Here is a 21686-nt window from a genome sequence, read left to right on the forward strand (position 1 = left end):
ACTTATTTACAAAAATACCACTATATATAATAGTTTATTTTATTTTTAGTTAAATTTTTACTTAGCCATTTTTTTCTCTCTCTTCTCTCTCAAAGTTCTCTCTTTTTTTCTTCTTCATTTTTTATTGATTTTCAGTTTGTCTCTTCCGGTTGCTTTTCCGTTCGCGCTTCCGTTCGTCTACTTCTGATGGATTTCTCGTCGTTTTCGATCGTTTTTCTGTTCGTCTCTTCCGTTCGCGTTAGTCCGTTTGTCTCTTCCGTTCGCGTTAGTCCGTTTGTCTCTTCCGTTCGCGTTATGGATTTCTCGACATCGTTTTTAAATTTGTGTAATTTTTTATGTTATTTGTGATAATTTAAACATTTTATGAATAAATTATTATAAATTTATAATTCTTTTGTTATAAAACTGTTCTATTTATCATATACTATTTGTCTTTCTCTTATTCATAGATTTGTTTATTGCTACTGATTTTGTAAAGAACAAATTGATTTATGGTGTATTTGTAGTGATTTTATAATATATTTACATTATAGTGTATTTTTTGTGTATTTATAGTGTATTTCTGGTGTTTTCGGGATATCTATATTTTTTGGTGTATTTCTGCCTTTTTTTAGTATATATATGGTGCATTTGCAGTGTTTTATGGTGTATTTGCAGTGTTTTTATAGTATAAACCATAAAAAACACTACATAAATGCCATAAATACACTATATCTACACTATTCCTACACCATAAAAACACTATACACACGCTATTTTTTACTATAAAAACACGATAAAAAATAAAAAGAAAATTCCAGAAAAAAAATCTATATAATTTTTTTTTATTAAAAACTGAAGGGCTATGCAATCGGTCGGTTCAGTCGACCGAATCGAAAAAATTGAAAACCGAAAACTGAAATTGAGTGAAAGCCCAAAAACGAAAAAAGATATTTGTGAAATTAAAAAAAAGGTATTTTTCGTAAAAAGGAAAATCAAAAACTGACATATAAAAATGTAAACAAGTTACCGAAACATGTATTCTAAGAAATTACCACATTAAAAAATATAAATAAAAAATAAAATATATAGATCAATTTGTTTTTTTTTTTTGACAATTATATAGATCAGTTTGTTAAAACACTAAACTTTCATCAATTTTTAATTTTTTTTAAGTTAATCAATCTTTTATCAAAGCATGTGAATCTCACTCATGGTGAAAGTACAGAAACATAAATAAAATATCAAATTTTTAAGTGTTAAAATTTTATCATCTAAGTTTAAACGTGCAAGCGGGTAAATAATTAAAGTTTGAGGACAGAAATATGTATTTTGGTTTAAAAATATGTAAATCTCTCATGTTAATTGTATTGTATACATAATACCTGATAATTGTAATCCCAAAAAGAATTATTTTGACATACACACCCCTCTTTCTTCTTCACTAAATAAATCAATTTTAATAAAAAATTAAGGAGCCTTCGATCATAAGGAAGCAGGTACATAAGTTATTTTTCGTTCAAACTAAATCCTCTCTATTTCGTCATCTTATTCCTACTGTCGATTTTGTGTTCTGAAAGGGGAAATTTAAAATAAAAATCGAACACTGTTTGCTATATATTTATAGAGAGGGATTAAGTTTTTTTGATTTGTTATTTTGTTGTTTGGGTTGATCTGATTAGAGAAAAAGAAAGGAGATGTCGATGCTCGATTCTTTCTTCAATAAAGGCTTTAAAGCTGCCAAATGGTAATTTCTTGTTTTCTTTAACTGTTATGATTAGATTAATCTCTGGTTGATGCTAATTTGGTTTTACTCTAATCTAGCCTCTTGCATGTTTTAGAGTGTGTTTAGTATTAATGAATTCCATTCAATTTTAAGAGGTTCATTTGGAATACCCAATCAGAATTTAGTTCTAAATCATTCCTGTTTTAGAAATGACATGAATTCTAGAATAGAGTTGAACCAAACATAATCCAAACAAGGATTATATTCAATAATTTTGTTTTATGCCCAGTAAAACCCTGCTCAAGTTGACTATGCCACGCATCAAGTTACTCAGAAATAGGAGGGAGATTCAGATCAAGCAAATGCGGAGAGACATTGCTAAACTTCTTGAAACTGGCCAAGAAGCCACTGCTCGCATTCGGGTATACAATTACCATTCTTTTTTTTATTCAACAATATCTACTAACTTAGAAACCCCATGTTTATCGGAGTCTCAAGATGAAAACGTTCTCTTAATGGTGAAGTTTTAATTTTTCCCCACTGCATTTCAGGTCGAGCACATAATCAGAGAAGAGAACATGATGGCTGCTCAAGAGATTCTTGAGTTGTTTTGTGAGCTTATCTCTGTGCGCCTTCCCATCATTGAAACACAAAGGTTATATTCATTATATGTAATTGTTTGGTTTTTCATGTCTTTTGTTAATAGGAATTTTTTTATAGCTCATCGTTCTAGTTCTAACCTTTTTGTATATAAGAAGACTGGAACTAACAGCCAACTTCTTATTTATGAGGATGCAAAGCTGGATATGGTTGGGAATCTGTAGAATATAAATTTCATATGATTAGTCTGTTCGGGTACCTTTACCCGGCCAGGGATTACTAATAATAATAAGGGAGGTTGTTAAGTACAATGAAGGATGAAGGAAGGATTGGATACGTTTGAGGCATTAACTTGTTAAATATATATGAATGTGATACTCAATTGCCACTTTAACTCTTCAATAAATTAAAGATTTTGATTACTGATAAAATGCAGTCAGAAAGATGCTAAGTTGGTCTAGAATGGACTATGTTACTACTCATTTGCGCCGAGTTTTTCTAGAGGGGTCATAAATTACACATCATAGTCATGAAATGGTGATAGAGTTTGATCGCATCATCCTCTCCCTGAGTAATAGGGTTGCTTGGATAACCTTTCTCCTCATGTTACTCATCCCAAATCAATATTGTTGTAGTTAAATTAATTGCTTTCCTTATGAAGCCCCCTTTAGGGTCTTTGTTTCATCCCCCTATTTTAGAGAAATTAAAAGGACAGAATTGAAAGTTCAAAATAACTGTTTTAAATAGTAGAGACGTGCATGCATGTGCATTAGAAGAAGGCCTGCTAACGTTGTTAACTTGTTCCGAGTACTATGCTCACATGATATCATTTCTTGCAATTCTCTTCACAGATTATATGAAGCCTAGTCTCATTGCTACTTAGTTCAGCAGTTAATATTTTTAGCCTGTCTAGCAAGCTGAGTAAAGAGGTCGTATTCTTTTAGAAACTGAAGGTATGTTTTTTTATTAATTTCAGGGAATGTCCTTTAGACTTGAAAGAAGCAATATCTAGCATCTGTTTTGCTGCACCAAGATGTGCGGATCTTACAGAGTTGCTGCAGGTTCAAATGCTTTTTGCTGCCAAGTATGGCAAGGAATTTGTAGCTGCTGCAAGTGAGCTTATGCCAGAATGTGGTGTCAATCGCCAGGTTTATTAACTTTCATCTTGAGTTTTGGTTTAGTCATGGTAAAACTGACATGTATATGTTATTCTTCTCGTTTTAACAAATTTTTTGTAAACAAAAATGATACAGTTGATAGAACTGTTATCAGTTCGTGCTCCTTCTCCTGATGTAAAATTGAAGCTTCTAAAGGAAATTGCTGAAGAGCATGAATTAGATTGGGACCCAGCTGCTTCTGAAACTGAGCTTTTAAAAAAACATGAAGATTTATTGGTAAGTGATTTATCGTCTGGCTATCCTGATTTTTCTTCTTTTTCCCTGTCTTACAAGCCGCCCTTTTCTTGTCAGAATGGTCCAACACAATTTAGTAGTGGGTCTAAGTTGTCCCTTCCGGAAGAGAAACATGAAGAAGCATTGAACTCTGTTCCTGATCATGCTCATAATGAACAGCCAGATTCTGATTCAGACTTCGAGGAATTAGATTTTCCTGAGGTTCCTAAGGTGACTCTACGGCCAAGTGCAAATGCTGCCTCTGCACCTGAAATGTTACCTATACCACCTGCTGCACTGCGTGGACTTGAGCATGATTCATCAAATATATCCACCATTTCTGAAAATCTAGCAGAAGAATCTCATTTAGAAACTGAGGATGTGACTACAGAAAAGCCAGTGGCTACCGAGGATGAAACAGCCAACTTTACAGTTGGTGACAAGGACGAAAAACAGTTTCTGCCATTTATTTCTCCTCCATCGGTATCTTCTATATACTACTCTGGGAGTCGGACTTCACCTCCTGTATCAAGGACAAAAAGTGAGGTCAATGTGGATCTGCAGGATGTTATAGCTGCTGCTCAAGCTGCCGCAGAGAATGCTGAACGTGCAGCAGCAGCAGCTCGCTCAGCAGCTACTCTTGCACGGGCCAGGATTAGCGAGCTCACCAAGAAAAATAGTGAGAAGTTCCCCGAGAATAATGATGAGAATCCATTTCATGTAGATATTCCTGATCAATCAGCTACGGAAGCAAAGCCACAATTTGATCATCAACACTCTTTTGATAGTGCAAATGGGGAATCTAATTATATGGAACCGCATCGACAATATTTAGACCGCCTGCCATCAGAGTTGCGTGATCCTCCCTCCTTCGAAAAACTTAAAGTGGAATATGACTCTCCGAGCGATCATGTTCATCAGCAACAATCTGATCGTCATCAGCAGCCGCAGAGATTGCCCTCAATGGATGATGACCCATACTTATACCCGAATTTATTCATGTCACAGAACTCAAAAGTCGGACCCAGTGCCCAATCCACGAGGGACGATCATCGTTCAACCCATGATGCATGAGTTGCTAAGTTAGACTTTCTTAATGCATCTTTTTCTAGTCCTATTACCACCGAGGGCTTTCGATTTCAAAGTTATGTCATATATGATATGATGTTCATTGCCCTTTAATTTGATATGTAAAGTAATGGGATAATTAGTGGTTATAGAGTGCAAGTAGATTACATTCATTGCCAATATTGTATGTAACCAGGTTCTGGATTGAGAATTTTCGTCTACTTGCAAGACAAAGAAGCGATCTTAGACAGTTTATCCTGTGATATGTTGATTAAGGTTTAGGATTTCATGTACAAACTATGTTGCCAATAAATAATCATCTTTGAGAAGTTCTGTGGTGCTGTTCTTAATTTTTCTTATACTTTTTAGCTTTGCTAGAAAATATAAGAAACATCTTAAAATGTGGCATTGACTTAAGGTCTTATCATCCATAAATCTCCCATCTTTTCAACTTTTTGTATTTATGGTCCAAGCTTTTCAAATCGTCAATTTTAGTTTTTTCTCTTTTAATTTTCCGTTTCAACTGGATTTCTTTGTTCAAATTAAAATATATCTTTCATATTGTTTCAATTTACCTTTTTATATAGAAATTTCAAACATGAAGAATACATTTGAACCTTTTTTCACTCCAGTTTAAATAAATAACTACACTTAAAACTGAAATTAAAATAATAAACTAAAATTGACAATTTTAACATAAATAAAAAAATTGAAAAAATAAAATATTTTTTAATGATTAAACCTTAATTCTACTTCATTTGTTGTGCAAGCATTTTAGTTTATGCCATTAGCTTAAGAGAGTGATTATCTCTTGGAGTTGGTATAATCACCGATTGGAATGCAATAATTTGGAAAGGATCACCCTCTATGCTTTCGTGCAACTGGTAATTAACAAAATTACAATAAGAAATTGTTAAAAATGATAAATTAATAAATGAGTATTAACAATAGATCAGAATTAAGCTTGAAGCATATATTTTTAGTTAGCAAATGAGTAAGTAAAAACAGCTCGACTGCATCCATGAAAAACAAAATAAGCCGCTGACCGGCGACCTACCAACGAGGCAACTTGCACCCTCAACAATGCCGACTCATATGCACAAATGTAATGAATACAATGCAGAATGAACTTACAGGATCAGGAATATGTTCATCAAATCAGAAGGGCCCAAAAAATAAACAAAAAAGAAATTTGAAAATGGTAAACTTATGATTGAAAAAATAAGTAGTGAGTATTTTCTTCTTTACTTGTAGACGTGCCATGGTTACCTAGGACCGGATAACTCTACTGCGTGCAGATTTTCTGTTGAGTCGAGGATCCAGTCAGAATTAGGATGCGGGGCGAGTTCAACCTCCTGCCGAAGAACTTCAACTTTTTGCCACTCATCCCATCTTTCCGCCAGACCATCACCTTCAAGCATTCTAACCACGTCCGACATTTTAGGCCGGTCCATAGGGGAGCCTTGTGTACAAAGCAGTGCAACCTGGATTAGCTGCTCCACTTCTGCGTCTATATAGTTGTGCTGTAGATCAGGATCCACCAGCATCTCTAACTTTTTCTCTTTCAGAAGCCCTTTTACCTGAAACCATAGTTATATCAAATTGATCATTTCCGGGCTCTAAAACAAAAAAGAACACTAATTATGGAAGCAGAAATTTGATATGCAGAAAACAGTAAATCAAACACTGACAACAGAATGCATACCCAATCAAGCAACATGACATCATCATCATTGGCAAGCCGGGCAAGGTCAAAAGCCCTTTGTCCAGTAATTAGTTCCAGAAGCATGATCCCGTACCCAAAAACATCTGTTTTTTCAGATGATTTTCCAGTAGACAGGTATTCTGGAGCTATATGACCTATTGTGCCACGGACAGCAGTAGTGACATGAGTATCCTTGTAGTCCATCAATTTGGCCAGCCCAAAGTCCCCAACGACGGCCTCAAATTCCTCATCCAACAAAATGTTTGCAGCTTTAACGTCCCGGTGAATAATTTTTGGGTCACAATGATCATGCAAATAAGACAAGCCCCTAGCAGATCCCAGCGCGATTCGTTTTCGTGTTGGCCAATCAAGAGGAGGTTGGGATGGTGGACGTTCTACAAGCATCCAATATAAATTAACGCGAGAATAATGGAAGGTAAGGGCAATAAGGCATAAGTCAATCTTGAGGTAAAGAAAATAATTAATATCGCGGAAACAAGATGTGAATTAGTATTTAAATTGTCATTGATAAATTTGTGAAACAAAAGAGAGCTTTACCCCTTAGACATGATGCCACACTTCCGTTTGCCATGTATGGATAAACAAGCAGTCGCTCAGTTGGTGTCATGCAAAATCCGCGTAATCTTAGGAGATTGCGATGCACAGCCATGCTAATCATCTCTACTTCTGTCTGAAACTGCAGCTCTCCTCCAGGTGTACGTTCTTCTTTCAGTCTTTTAACAGCTACAAGTGAGCCATCTGCCAGACGCCCTTTATAAACCTTACCAAATCCTCCTCTACCAAGAATGTTTTTGTTGCTGAAGGTATCTGATGCAACTTGTAATTCTCGCAGCGAAAACCTTTTAAGCTGTCCCAAATGAACCTCAGGATCCTCCTCAGCTGTAAGGAGAAAATTTGTGAAATTATTGAACCGTTAAGTAAGATAAGTTAGATAACTATTTTCAGTTTTCAGTTAAATTCAAAACACTAACCAGGAACATCAAAAAAGAACTCCTGAGGTTTCCTACGGCGCCACCAAGCAAATGCTAATGCAGGTGCAGCAAATAGTAAAGCTGCACCAGCAGCTACTCCTCCAGCAATAGCTCCAGTTGCACTGTTCCCTTCTGAAGTTGGACAGAAAGGTGTACAAGAAATCAGAAAATAAGGTTAGTTATAATAACAAATTATTGGAGCCAACTACTTCCAAAAGTTTCAATCAATAATAGATTGATACACTTCATTGCAAATTCAGAATAACTAGAACATTCATTCTTAACAAAATGTGAAGATGAGATATCTGCATAAATCAAGCATAAAGTAACTACTCATCCAGACAGAGCTAAAGGCAAAACTACAAAATAAAAGATGGAAATACAACAAGAAAGTTAACCCTTTTTATAGTTGCACCAAGACATAAATGTGAAGGACAGATACCGCTTTTTTCAGCAATTAGAATTAACTTAAATATCCAATATTACAAGGACCTATGTGAGCTCTGCATATTATGCAGCAAAGGAAACACTGCAAAGTATTCCATTACACTAGTTAGCCCCACAAAATCAAAAAAATTTCCATTGACCTTGAAAGATGATCTAATCTCTGAACTCAGATCAATTGCCTCTTTTTCAAAGTTGCAACTGGTTCTAAGAAATTATCTATCTTACATTATTTACATCACGTATTCATGAAAATTCACCTGTGTATTCCTAATATGTATAAACTGGAGTACCTATCGGTTTCAGGATCATTTAGCATAGCATTTACAGAATTCATCGTAAAGGATACTCCTAATCAATACCCAAGAACAAGGGCAACATACACCTCAGGGCAAAGACAAATCGCTGAAAATGAGAATATCATATCAAGTTCCAACAACAATGAAGGAAGATTACCTGGGGAAGAAATGGGAGGAGGAGGAACAAATGGAGGCGGTGGTGAAAATGGAGGAGACCCTGGGCAAGGGTGCCCTGTAACTGGCCCGCAGAGATCCAAGTTGTTAGCAAAACTGCAAGACAAACAAAACCCTTGTAGAGTTGTTTCCAAATAACCAATGAAGGCGCGTAAGGTTCATGTATCAGGAATAAACCTAATGGGCGTGAACAATGAGAATGATCCATTATCTGGAACAACTCCGGAGAGCCTGTTGTTTGATAAATCCCTGCAGGGAAAAAATACAATGATTCAACACTAATCTAAAAAAATCAGACATTTGGCCTCACGGTTTACGTGTGCGCACATGCTGATGTATAAAACTTCTTCATAACATTGTTGAGAAGAACTCGCTACTCACAGAACTTGCAGTGATGAAATATTAGTCAATGGCATAGGAATGCGACCCGTCAAGCTATTGTTGTTAAGCCGACTATCCTTGCACAATTATGGAAATACAACTATCATTCACAACAGTTCAAGAAATGTAGCTAATTCACTATTTGATAACCAGCGTAAAGGTGTATGGCAAAAAAAAATCTTCCTTCTTGAATTTTGGGAATATCCATGTGTGCGTACTTTAGCGGCTATAAATTGGTACACATTCCAATTCATAGGCTACTAAATCAAACATAAGCTATGGAATATGAAAAGAAATAACATCAGAATCTAAGAATTATATCCATGTTATATTAGTTTGACAAATATACACATATAAATGGCATTCGACATTTCAGGAGCACAATACTTACAGGAACCGCAATTTTGACAGCCTGCCCAAACTTTCTGGGATGGGGCCAGTGAAAGTATTCAAGTAAAGATCCAAGCTGACCAAGCTAGTCAAATTCCCAAGATCACTGGGGATTGGTCCACTTATGTTGTTACTGTAGAGCTCCCTGAGATAAGACATTAGTTTATCAATCATGCAATGAACATTTCAAGATTAAATTAGATGTTCAACTGTTTCTTGAAGGAGTTCATGCAACATCAAAAACATGGTCAAACTATGTTCAGGCTTAATCATACAAGTGGAATATTCTTTCATCCATTCAAGGACAGAAATTATAAATGAAATTTGCAGTACGTGTAAATTGTAATATATTTTACCAAAAGCTATTCCAGGTTATAACTTGCACATGATTTAGTCTGCATTTATGCATCCATTATCTATTTATAAGGATATAAGATTAATGATAAAGCCGCACAAACCTAAGATGCTCATTAAATCCACAATCTAAATTGACCAACAGAAATCATGTTTCATTCTCAACAAATCAAAAGTACAGCTTGTCAGCCAAGATATTTTGTCACTTGACCAACCTAATTTAGAGAAAGTAATCATAGAATTTGCAAGAGAGATGAGACAAATTAGAAGTTCCTGCAGAAAGTCAGAAAAACTATTGATTGTAACAAAAAGCTAGCTAGTAGTATACCAATTTATGCTAGATCGACAGACAGTTCCATGTTCAAATCCACAGTTCATGTTCAGTACATAAATTCCAGTTATGTATAATCTAGGTTGATAGCAGCAGGATCACTTCACTAACAAAGTTTTTGTCAACAATTACAACAAGGGAAAAAGCGTTAAGATGATGTGATTGCACAAATATCTGGTCATACTTAAGCTATCTTATGTGGCATATGCCCTTAGTGAGCACATCATCAACCTTCCTCTGTTGACATATGAAACTTATTCTAAACTACACTATATCAAGGTACATCTTTAAGTGACATCTAATCTATAAGGACAGGAAGAGAGCATAGGCACCCTAACACATAACAAGAACATTAGTGCATTCTGACAATCAAAATAAGGAAGTCAACATAACAATTGGAGACCTTAACGTACAAGTATTGTAAGTTTTTCAGCAGGCCAAGCTGCGGAACAAGTTGACCAGACAGAGCAGCATTTCCAAGATCACTGAGATACAAAAAAAAAATCAGTTTAAGTGGCAGAACACAAGTGTACTTGAAAGAGTTTAAATTGCAAGAGCTTACACTCTTATAACACTATTGTCATTGTTGCAGGTAACATGAAACCATGTGCAAGGATTGACAAGGGTAGGATCCCAACTTTGCAGGACATTGTTAGGATCAATCAAGTTGCTTCTCAGGCTGTGCAATGCATCACCTGTTTCAACAGGAACACTTATGAAATGACACCAACCATCAAATACTACTGAAGCCATATTAGATATATAAAAACGAAGCAAAGGAAGAGAATCAAGAGATTCCATAATGCAAAGTTATGGAACTCATTATAATATACGCGAAAATTCTGGAGAAACGAAAGGCGACAATGAGATTCTTCCATATAAAAAAGCACTAAATTTAAGGTTATCTCCAGCGTACACTATGGGTCACAAGAAATTGGAAAGTAAATTCAAATGTAAGAGTTGCTGTACAATAACTCATCTCACAATTCCACTTCATCTACTGAAGCTCAATCTAATGCCAACAAAATAGTATCTGTCCACTAATATCATTGTCCACATTACCATTATAAAACAAAAGCATATTGATAAACAAGAAAAGGAATCTTAAAAAACAAATAATTTCCCATTAATCAGCAAAATCCATTATGACTGAAGCTCTAGTTTTAAGTCATAAGTAAAACAAAGCACTAATGCTTCTAAAAAGAACTACAAGATCAAACAACCAACTTGTAAAAACTTGTCATATAAAAATGAATACCAAATGCAATTAGAGATAGCAAGTATTCGATCACAGAAGTAGCAAGTACAGAATTACAAACAGCAATTACTCACAACTCAGAATAATAAATAACAAGAACAACCATAAACCCAAAACCAAAAATGAACAAACAAGGCAAACCAAGATCAAATTTAAAAAGAAGAAAGAAAATGAAGAGACAAACCTTCCATATTACCCAAAACCAACTGCCACGATAACAGACACAACAACAGCAAGATCAGCCAAAGAAAATCAAATTTGATCTCCATCACCATAAAACTCAAAACCCCAGTTCGACACTCTTTTTTAAAGAATACCTCTTAATCTCCTTAGATCCAAACAACAACAAACCAACACCCACCTCACCATCACCTACCAAAATATGAAATCCAGGAACACCAAAAACAATAAAAACCCTAACTTTATGCTATAGTAAACCCACCATTATTATTATTATTATTATCTTTCTTTTAAATTTATCAACTGTAACAAAAGGCTATCATATTTACTCCATCTCCATAGCTTCAAAAAGTACAAGATAAACACGTTTAAAAAGTTTTATACCAACCCTTACTATCAAATTGATTAAGAAAAATAACTAAACTTAAAAAAAATGAGCTTTTCTTTAGTTCTCTTTGTAAGTGAAGTATAGTAGCAGTAAATTTTAGGAAAATTTTGAAAACAAAAAATGTAAAATGGGGGCTGCCCGAACGGAGAAGTGAGAAGCTAACCTCTGCCCGAACGCAGTCAAAAAGAACGCATTTGCGCTCTTTGATTGTCGTGGAAAGCGACGTGACCCTTAATAACACCGTTAATCGGTCAAAATGTGGGCTCCATTATAACTTCAATTTTTATTTATTTTATTTTATTTTAAGGGAAGGGAAATTCTCCATTTTTTATAATTTATTTTGTCACGTCAGATTCGGTCCAGAACATTTATTAGCGATAATGATAATAATAAATGATTAAATGTCTTTATTAAGTAATTATCATTAATCCTTTCCGTTTTTAGAGACATGACGGAACGGGTCTGAACCGTGAAAGAGGATTTTGTGATTAGGACAGCCCCTTGGACTGATCAGTTCTAAAATTTATCATTTTTATAGATTTAAAAAATTAAATTATCGTTTAGAGAATACTCCTATAAGTTTGTTTAAATATTGTAAAATTATTAACACTACAAAAATTTGTGTAAAAAAACTCTTTAGTCTTCCGTGGCATCCAAATATGCATATTTGAAGATATCTTTTTGTTTCTTAATTCTTATGGGAGCTAGTTTTATGAGTTCTTTAATATACATTTTACTAAATTATCCATATTAGTTATTACTATTTTCATATTTGACTAGTCTGTTTAGTTTCGTTAAATTAATTATTGATAGGGATAAATTTAAAAAGTAACAATAAATACTTTGTTAATATTTTAAAATGAAAAATATTATGAACTATCTTTTCATTAAAAGTGACAGATATTATAAACCTAAAAGAATAAAAAATATTTTAATCCTTATTGTAAAAAGAAATAAATGGTGTAATTAATTGTATGCTTATAACAAAGCTAGTATTTGAGAAAAAAAAATAACAAAGCTAGTAATTGTTATGCTCATATGTGGATTTTTGGTTAAGCCTAATGCAAACCCAAAGCAAGCTCACAAAATGACCCAAAACCGGGAGATAAAATAAATTCAAAACTCAAGAGGATGAAAAATAAAGCCAAGAGATTGAGGAGTCCCCACTCGTCGCGTAGAGACCTGAGCAGACCCATCGGGTCTGGCTGGTACTCGACGAGCATCACTTTGCCCGTCGAGTACCCCCGATACTCGTCGAGTAGAGACCTGGCCAGACCCATCGGGTCTGGCTGGTACTCGACGAGCATCACTTTGCTCGTCGAGTACCCACGATACTCGTCGAGTAGAGACCTGGCCAGACCCATCGGGTCTGGCTGGTACTCGACGAGCATCACTTTGCTCGTCGAGTACCCCCGATACTCGTCGAGCACTAGAAGACTAAGAAAAGTCCGCTTGGTCTCAAACATGTTTCCTTAGTTTGATTTTTTTGAGTTCTAAACCTATCCCAAATGACATTAAGAAGGTTTATATAAGAGCTTTATAAATTATGGTTGATTTAGGAGCAAAGAGTTAGGAATGGTTCTCAATAAATACAAGAGATTAAAGCTATTGAAGAAAACAAGAGAAGTAGGCAAGAAATTGCCTTGTATCGAAAAACACGAAAATCAAACTTCTGGAAGTTGGGAAGACATCAAGACGTGTGCACATGAGTAGATAACTGCATTTAAAAAATTGTGGGCGTGAAGCATGCAATATGCAACGTGAAAAAAATTCCAATCGAAGAGAGGAAAAACGTGGGCAAAAAGTACAAAAATGGTGCCTCGAGCAATTATAAAGTAACATCAAGCATTTCAAAGAGGTTTTAACCGTTTTTATAAGCCCTATAAATAGGAGACTCCCTCGTCAAAGACCCTGAACAAATTCCACAAAGCACCATCCAACGGCAAAAAGCTTACACAAACACTTGTATTTTTTTACTATTCGATGTTGTAAACGCTTTTACGGTTTGAATTAAATCTATTCTCAGTATTTTCATTATCGTTTACTTAGGAAATTTTTGTAGTACTTGTTATAAGGTTAATCAAGCCCCAATTGCTTGTTACGTAGTCAAGTTTGCATAAAATCAGAATCCATTTACTGGCACGCCCGCGTTCATTCAATACACTGTTATGATTTTTTGTTAGAATCGTAAACACCTAACAGTATGTGATAGATGAAATAAGCGTTTACAAACAATTATAAACTTTGTAAATGTAAGAATTTAGCTAAAGAAGCTAATTCATAAGGTACGCCATTAAACCGTTTGTTAACATGTTGAACTGAGTAATGAAGAAGAGAAGATCGAAAACGCCAAATATTTTGGCAAATATCTAATTTTATAATTCGTGATATTGCCAATCACTTGAGAGATCTAAAGAGCGTCACCTTCCATAATCACTTGATTCCACTTCCGAAGATTAACCCAATTTTGAAGATCTACAATGCTAGAATTTCAAAAATATCAGATGACAAATATTCTGAAACTGAGCAGTAAATTGACCAATGATTCTTCCATTAGAATTTCGAGCATCAGCTGCTATAAAAGCCACAATGACGATCTTTGGAAGTTGAAGCATCAAAATTAACTTTGAGAAGACCTAGTGGAGGATGAATCCAGGTTACTGATAATAATAAACCAGGAACATCAGAAGATTGAGGCAAAACTGGTAGATAGTTAGGGAATTTATGAAATGCCTCAACTGCAACAGTCATAACCTCCCTTTCAAACTGATGTTCATTTTCAAAAAATAGCTTATAACAACACTTCCTAATGAACCAACAAATAAAACAAAACAAACCCAAAGATTAAAAAGAAGAATCCATTCGAGCAAGATCAAACACTCGTTGTTTCCATAAAACAACAAACCAATTAAGATAACTACAAAGTTTGTAACCCTAAAGGAGAGAGAAACCATATCGTTTGAATAAAGGGGAAAAATTATAACAAATGCTCAAATGATTCAATTGCACCATAATGAACACATGTAAGATAAACATTACCTCGAATTGCCAAATTAGCACCAGTCGGAAGAACTGCATGAATGACACGCCATAAGAAAACCTTAATCTTAAGATAAATAGGTAGGAATCATAGTCTTTGCTAATCCTATATCGTAAGATAGATGTTATACATTACCAAACTTCATAGTGTAAGAACTAGAAGAAACTTGTACTCAGATTGATATATCTGGACGAAAACAGTAAGACATCGGCAAGGAAATAATAGAAGTAGCATCAATAGAAATAAACAGAAAACTAATCAAATGTTCATTCCAAATAAAAGCTAATGGATCCAACAAAACCAGCGACATACTTGGAACCTCATAAAGCCGAATACCAAGATTCATATGGGGATTAAAAAAAAATCAATATCCAAGGATCTTGAAATGTTAAAAGAGTTGTACTTGAATTAACTTGCCGTATTAAGCCTTGCTTGATTAAAGAAAGACCATGTAGCAAACTACGCCATCCTTAAGAAGGTGAAGAACAAGATTTAACCCGAAGAATATGCTTATGAGGAAAATAACGACCTTTGAGCAATTTTAATAATAAGGAGTTAGGTGTTTGAATAAGTTGCCACATTTGTTTAACTAGAAGAGATTGATCAAAAAGTTGTAAGTCCTTAAACCCTAACCCCCATATCTAATTAATCAATATAACATTAAGAGCAAATTATTTTAAGACCCCTCACGTTTGTCATAATTCACAGTTTGGTACCTCTTGTTTGAAAATCAAACGATTTGGTACCTCAGTTTTGATTTTTTAAACTATTAGGCCCTTCTGTTAGTTCCGTTCATAATTTTGATATTTACTTTCAAACGATTTGGTACCTCAGTTTTAATTATGTAAAAGATTTGGTACCTCAAATTTAATTATTTTAACGATTTGGTACCTCATTTTCAAACGTTTTGCAAACGATTTGGTACCCCACGTTTCATTCCGTTATCGATTTGGTACCTATATTTAACAGAAGGGTCTTATAGTTTACACAATCAAAACTGAGGTACCAAATCGTTTGATTTTCAAAACAAGGGGTACCAAACTGTAAATTATGACAAATATGAGGGGTCTTAGAGTAATTTGCTCTAACATTAATTAGTGATATTTTAATTAAAATTAAATATTTTTTTATTGATCGGATGAACCCTTAAGGAAAAGATCATTATCTTTTTCGTTCTTCATCCTCTTTTATTTTAAAATTAATGAAAAAGAAAAGCCAACTGCACGTGCACTTCAGGATGATTGCACGTGTTAACATAAGTGTTTTGGATCCTCTTCTTTTTCCTTTGTGTTCTTCATAACTTTTCACTAATAAAAGCCAAATGATCCTTAAAAAAAATCAAATGAAATTGCTTTCATAGCTCAGAAATCTACCACGTTTGACATTAAATTTGAATAAAACAGTTAATTATTTATTTATTGAATTAAAAAAATATCATTAAAAACACATAAACAAACATATTTTTTTAAATCAAAATATTTTAAAATGATTTATAAAATTTTAATTATAAAAAATATTGATATAGATTAATACTCATTATGTCATCTATAAATTTAACCAAAAATAATATAATGTATTATTAAATATATAAATAAATTAATTAAAAATTGAATTATTAATATTATTTTAATAATATATTATCTAATTTTATTCACAATGTTAGAAAAATATTTATGTATACCAATCAACAATTTTTTAATTATTGAGGAAGAGAGCGTATATTGGAGAAAATAAACTCACAACTTTAACAAATTACTACCAAATGTTTTATATATCATTTGAACTATAATTCATTGGTTTCAAACAATAGTTTTCAGGAACCTATATATTACAATTGGACTTTAAAATGAGATTTTATTTTATAGTTCTATATCTATTATTTAGAAGAATTTAAAGTAGGCAGCGGTAGATTTAGCCAATTAAATATAAACATCATTTGAATTGAGAAATTAAAGGATCTGGATTTTTATAAATTTTATAAATTTTATAAATTTTAATGAAATTTATTGTCTGGTTACGAAAGATTTTATAACATGAATTTTTAAAATCTTTCATATTTAAATTCCGCCTTCTAGACATAAAAGTTGAAATTCATCATTTTTAAAAAATGACGGACTGTTTTAAATTTTTATTATTTTAAAAATATAATCGACAAATTTATTAATTTTATATTCATTTTAAAAGGTAAAATTATACATTTTATAAATTTAAATTTTATAAATCTTACATTTTATGAATTCAAAATCCGTAAATTCACTACAATTTATGAATTTTTAGAAAATCTCGCTTCAGATGGTACCTGGGGCAGATCCGGGGGGTCAAGAAGGGTTGCCCCACCCTCCTCACGGAAAAGATTTAAAGACTATTTTTGCTACACTGTAATAAAATACAGAATAGGGGCGGTTTTATTTATTATAGGGGCGGTTATAGTGAGAATAGGGGCGGGTTGTATAACCGGCTCTTGATTTGAAATTCTGGTTTCGCCTGTGGATGGTACCTATTTCTTCTAATTGACTATATAAAAAGAAGACATGAATTGGACTATTGACCTCTGCCTGCCTATCGATTTACTTATCCTATGGTTTTTGTTTTTGTTTTTAATATAGTTTAATACGGGTTAGATGCTTGACCAGTTAAACTAAATAATAAAACAATTTTTTTTTCAAAGATAACATTTTTATTAAAAATAAATATTATATAAAAGATAAACGGCAGACTATATTCAGCATATAAGTTACAAAATATTAAATTAGATAAATAAATCAACTCTTGATATCTTTACTCAAAATACACAATTAGAGTTCAATATCATAAAATATTACTCTTCTTAAGGAACAATTTAAAACTTTCGAGATTAGATAATAAATATATATTTTTTAATCTATGGAAATAGTTAAATGCGATAAATATAAATTGGAGAGAATAGTAAACTAAAAAAATATATTCGCTCCTTCTAGTTTAAGAAGGGATCTATTTCAAATTTTATAGGTTTAAATGCACCAAAAATCACAAATTTTCGCGTGTTTTAGATATCTAACATAATTTTTTAATTTTGGCAAAAAAGTATACGAATTTTTAAAATTTTGCAATTAAAGACACCGACACCGTTTTGGATGCATAATGACACTATAAAAAGTTAAAAAATTCATGTTAAATATGTCAAAATTAAAAGATTATGTTAAATACCAAAAACGCGCGAAAGTTTGTGATTTTTAGTATATTAAAGTCATTTTTTGATGTCCCATATGAGAAGGCCGTATCTTGATTTTTGTGCCATTTTATATGAAATTTCTCTCTTATATATATTCTATCCGTTTGTTTTTAGTTGTCCATTTAACCAATATTACACATACTAAGATAGTGCTTCGTTTATCTTAATTTATAAAGAAAATAGTAATATAACACTATTAGTTAATAAATGTTTTTTAAATTAAAATATAGAGTCACTTATTAAAAATGGATAAATTTAGAAGATAATAGCTAAAATTACATTAAAATTCTAAATGGACAACTAACTATAGATAAATACATTCTGCTAAGTAGACAACTAAAACAAAACTGGAGGAGTATCTCTTTTTTCTTTTTATAATTAATGTCTACTATTTTATACATAAACTATAAGATTGTACTAAATAAAGGTAAAACAATACTAGTAATTATTGATTTTTTAATTTATATATAAAATTGATTATGCTCCTTTATAAACGAGACGGATAAAGTATATTCTTATTTAAGTGGTCAATTTTGGATATGTAATTATAAAAAAAAGATAAAATAAGAAGTATACATTGTTAAAGTGGGATTCTTCTTAGAAAAAGACACAAAGCTTAAATGCTAGTAATTGATATTAAAATATGAATAAGGACAAACAGAGAAAAACCATGGAGTTGATAGGTATATTTTGGTATTAGTAATATAAATATGACATGCTTATAGAGTAGGTAAACTCTACCTGTTCTTCTCCTTCTCTTTAATACAGTTTATTACATTTATATACACTTATTCCATTATGGTACCAGGTTCACTTACAATATTGTCCAAACTTTGTTCCCATATATAGATGGCAAAATAAATTTTCAATCTATATTTTTAAACATATGCTCAAAAAATCATTTAGACAATTTATTTTGTCAATTTTGTAAACTAAGATAATTATATTCAAACGTGATCAATTTAGTCAATAAATTCAAAAGAACAGTCCGCATCGGACTAGACATGCTCTGAATATTTTTTTATCCCGATTCATAAAGTTGATAGGTTTTACTATCTAAATTATTTTTTAAAGATATATTTACAAAATGATAACATTATGAAATTGAAATAATTATTTTTTCCATGTAGATTTTAATAAAACTGTTCTTTTTCTGTTAAACTTTCATTTTAATTGAAACTAAACATTTACTATTACTCCCTCTGTTCCGTTTTAGAAGTTCCATTTGACATTTTCAGATGTTCTATTTTAAAAATTTTCTTTTTCTTTTTATTTTTAAAATATTTTAATATTGAATTTCCTTTTTTTAGTCATTTTAAAGAAATTATATGAAAACTTTTCACTATTATTAATAGGGCAAAATATAAAAAAATATGAAAAGACAAAAATACGAAATATTTTCTTAAGAGTGTCTATCCCGCACAACAGATATGTCATATTATTTCTACAACAAATCAATAAGCATCTGCAATAGAAATTTTTATTTATTTTTTTATCATTAAATATTCACACATGACAAACGCCTCATTAATTTGTTGCACGAATGACGTGGCGCAACCGTTGCATTGAAAATTATTCTTTTCTTAATTCGTTTATAAAAATAAATGGAACATAATATAGGATGGAAGGAGTGCTATTTTAAAAAATTGTGCTATATATTATGATCAATTTCTGCACATTATTTGTGTTAAAAGAAAGTACTATGAGAGATTTTCCTGTAATGTTCACCTTCATTTTGATTTCGTAATGCTCTTTTTTCAATCGTCTTATTCAACCTCTTTTTATTCATCAAATATTTTCTCTAGACCCCGTTTATTACATTTTTTTAATTTTTGTTAGGGTATTAAATTCATTGATTTTTTTTAAAAAAATCTTCTTCTTTTCAGAAAAATAAAGAAAAAGAGGATAAAAAATTGACGAGGAGGATATTTTGGTGAAGAATGAAAATACAATAAATAAATAACATTGAATGCATGAGAAGAGGACAAGCAGATGTAGTGTAGAGCAGCAAACAAGCATTTAAGACACCAAAATAAAGACTGTGTCTGTGTGGTCATCTAGGGTTTACAATATATCAAAGATAAACAGAAGGTAGAAGCAGCTTAAAGAAGAAGATGAAGGTTTTAGAAGAAGAAGAAGAAACAAGTAACAATGGTTGTCGTATCAGTAATACTACTCATTATTGTTTTCTATTAGAGGCACTTCTCAAGTGTTTAGGTCTTGAAATTATTAAAACATCCCATCAAACTTGCAGCTCTTCTTCTTCTTCTTCTTCAACCGCAACGGCAACGGAAACAGATCCTACTTCCACTACTGTAAGTCTCTCTATACTACTGATCGTGAAGAAAAAAAAGGTTTTATAGTTTAAATTCTTGCTAATAGTTGATTACAAATTATACTATACAGGGAGATGCCCACCCAATGTTTTTTGCTATGAGACGACGTCCAAGGCCACCTCCCCGGCCACCGGTAAGCACCGGAGGTGGGCCGCAGATTAATTAAGTATTCCACCATTTTCACTATAGTTTTTGTTTTTTGGCATCTGTTGCTACATCATGTCAAGCTTTAACTTCATATATATTTATGTATATTACTAAATGCTGGCTTGCCTTTGCTATACCTACTACATTTTCTTTCTCTCTCTCTCTCTATTGTTGAATTAATGTCTCATTATCTACTGTATAAATGTTATAGCAGTTTGTGAAGTTTTTTATTTTTTATTTTTTCATATAACATAAACAAATAAGAACAATAATTTCCTGCAAACACTGTTGCAGGAAACTCCTGCAACAGTATTTGCAAAATATAACATGTGTTAATTGTTCAAAATTAAATGGGCAATTAGCCATTTAAAAACCCATTCTACAATACGTGTCATATTTTGCAAACACTGTTGCAGGAGTTTCCTGCAACGAACTCCTGCAACAGTGTTTGCATCTCAATTTTCAAAACAAAACCTATTATTTAAAATAAAACATTACTAATATATATTGATAAGTCAATTAGTACGTGCAAAATATACATTAATATTTTAGGCCATCAATCCACACTTGTGATTTTGATATCCATGTTGATCATAAGAGGCATATGCATATAGTTTTTGAGCATTCTTTCCTCCTCCTCTTCCACCTCCACCGCCTCTCTTGAAATGGAAGAGAGTGAACAAATTAGAATGGAAATTAATGCCGGTGCCATCAGAGACGTAGCCAGACAATATAATTTCAAGTAGGGTGCAATTTAATAAAAAAACATTTACATATAATACCACAATAAATATATATAAAAAATATAATTATTAAAAATTTAAAGTAGAACACTTTTATTTATGTTTTGATTTTTTTTTAATATTTAAATTGAGTTAGAGGCCAAGCTACCCTGTCTTCGTTATTGGGTGCCATTCATTATCTGTGGCGGATTTCATAATTGTTTTTAGTCAAATTTAATTTTTATTTCACTTTTCGGAACTCCGGAGTCAACCTTCATCTGACCCTGAATTTACTTCAAATCCTATTTCTATTTTTTTAAAAAAAGAACATTGATACGGGTCCGGGTTGGAGCTTATTCTAACTCAGTGTAGTTCCACGGATCATGATAATAATAGTGATGAGGATGACCATGCAGTTATTGCTTCGATCTTGGGAAGCTCTTGCCGGTTTACTGTCATTCTTTAAAATCTAACAAATATATTATACGATAATCCAGTCCTAGAGTTTTAACATTTTTTGAAACTCTAAAATTGTATATTTATAATCAGTTTTTATATATATATAAAAAA

At 32.5% G+C, this 21686-nt stretch overlaps 3 protein-coding genes across 3 annotated transcripts; 2 read left to right on the forward strand and 1 right to left on the reverse strand.

The window, feature by feature from the left end:
- Nucleotides 1-1501: 1501 nt before the first annotated feature.
- Nucleotides 1502-5093, forward strand: LOC126664821 (uncharacterized). Its single transcript, XM_050357384.2, has 6 exons — nt 1502-1726; nt 1995-2127; nt 2257-2360; nt 3282-3453; nt 3559-3699; nt 3775-5093. The coding sequence occupies exons 1-6, from the start codon at nt 1677-1679 to the stop codon at nt 4768-4770; spliced, it is 1596 nt and encodes a 531-aa protein (XP_050213341.1). The 5' UTR covers nt 1502-1676; the 3' UTR covers nt 4771-5093.
- Nucleotides 5094-5674: 581 nt separating this feature from the next.
- Nucleotides 5675-11737, reverse strand: LOC126661598 (somatic embryogenesis receptor kinase 1). Its single transcript, XM_050355453.2, has 11 exons — nt 11277-11737; nt 10397-10529; nt 10248-10319; nt 9151-9294; nt 8760-8831; nt 8556-8627; nt 8362-8474; nt 7462-7593; nt 7028-7369; nt 6470-6864; nt 5675-6344 (listed from the first exon to the last, which is right to left on the reverse strand). Exons 1-11 carry the CDS (start codon nt 11365-11367, stop codon nt 6030-6032), a joined length of 1881 nt encoding a protein of 626 aa, XP_050211410.1. The 5' UTR covers nt 11368-11737; the 3' UTR covers nt 5675-6029.
- Nucleotides 11738-19892: 8155 nt separating this feature from the next.
- LOC126664769 (elicitor peptide 6) lies at nt 19893-20548 on the forward strand. The gene is made up of 2 exons (XM_050357313.2): nt 19893-20226; nt 20318-20548. The coding sequence occupies exons 1-2, from the start codon at nt 20026-20028 to the stop codon at nt 20411-20413; spliced, it is 297 nt and encodes a 98-aa protein (XP_050213270.1). The 5' UTR covers nt 19893-20025; the 3' UTR covers nt 20414-20548.
- Nucleotides 20549-21686: the final 1138 nt, after the last annotated feature.

The sequence above is a fragment of the Mercurialis annua genome, linkage group LG1-X, assembly GCF_937616625.2.
Source record: "Mercurialis annua linkage group LG1-X, ddMerAnnu1.2, whole genome shotgun sequence".
NCBI classification, from domain to species: domain Eukaryota; kingdom Viridiplantae; phylum Streptophyta; class Magnoliopsida; order Malpighiales; family Euphorbiaceae; genus Mercurialis; species Mercurialis annua.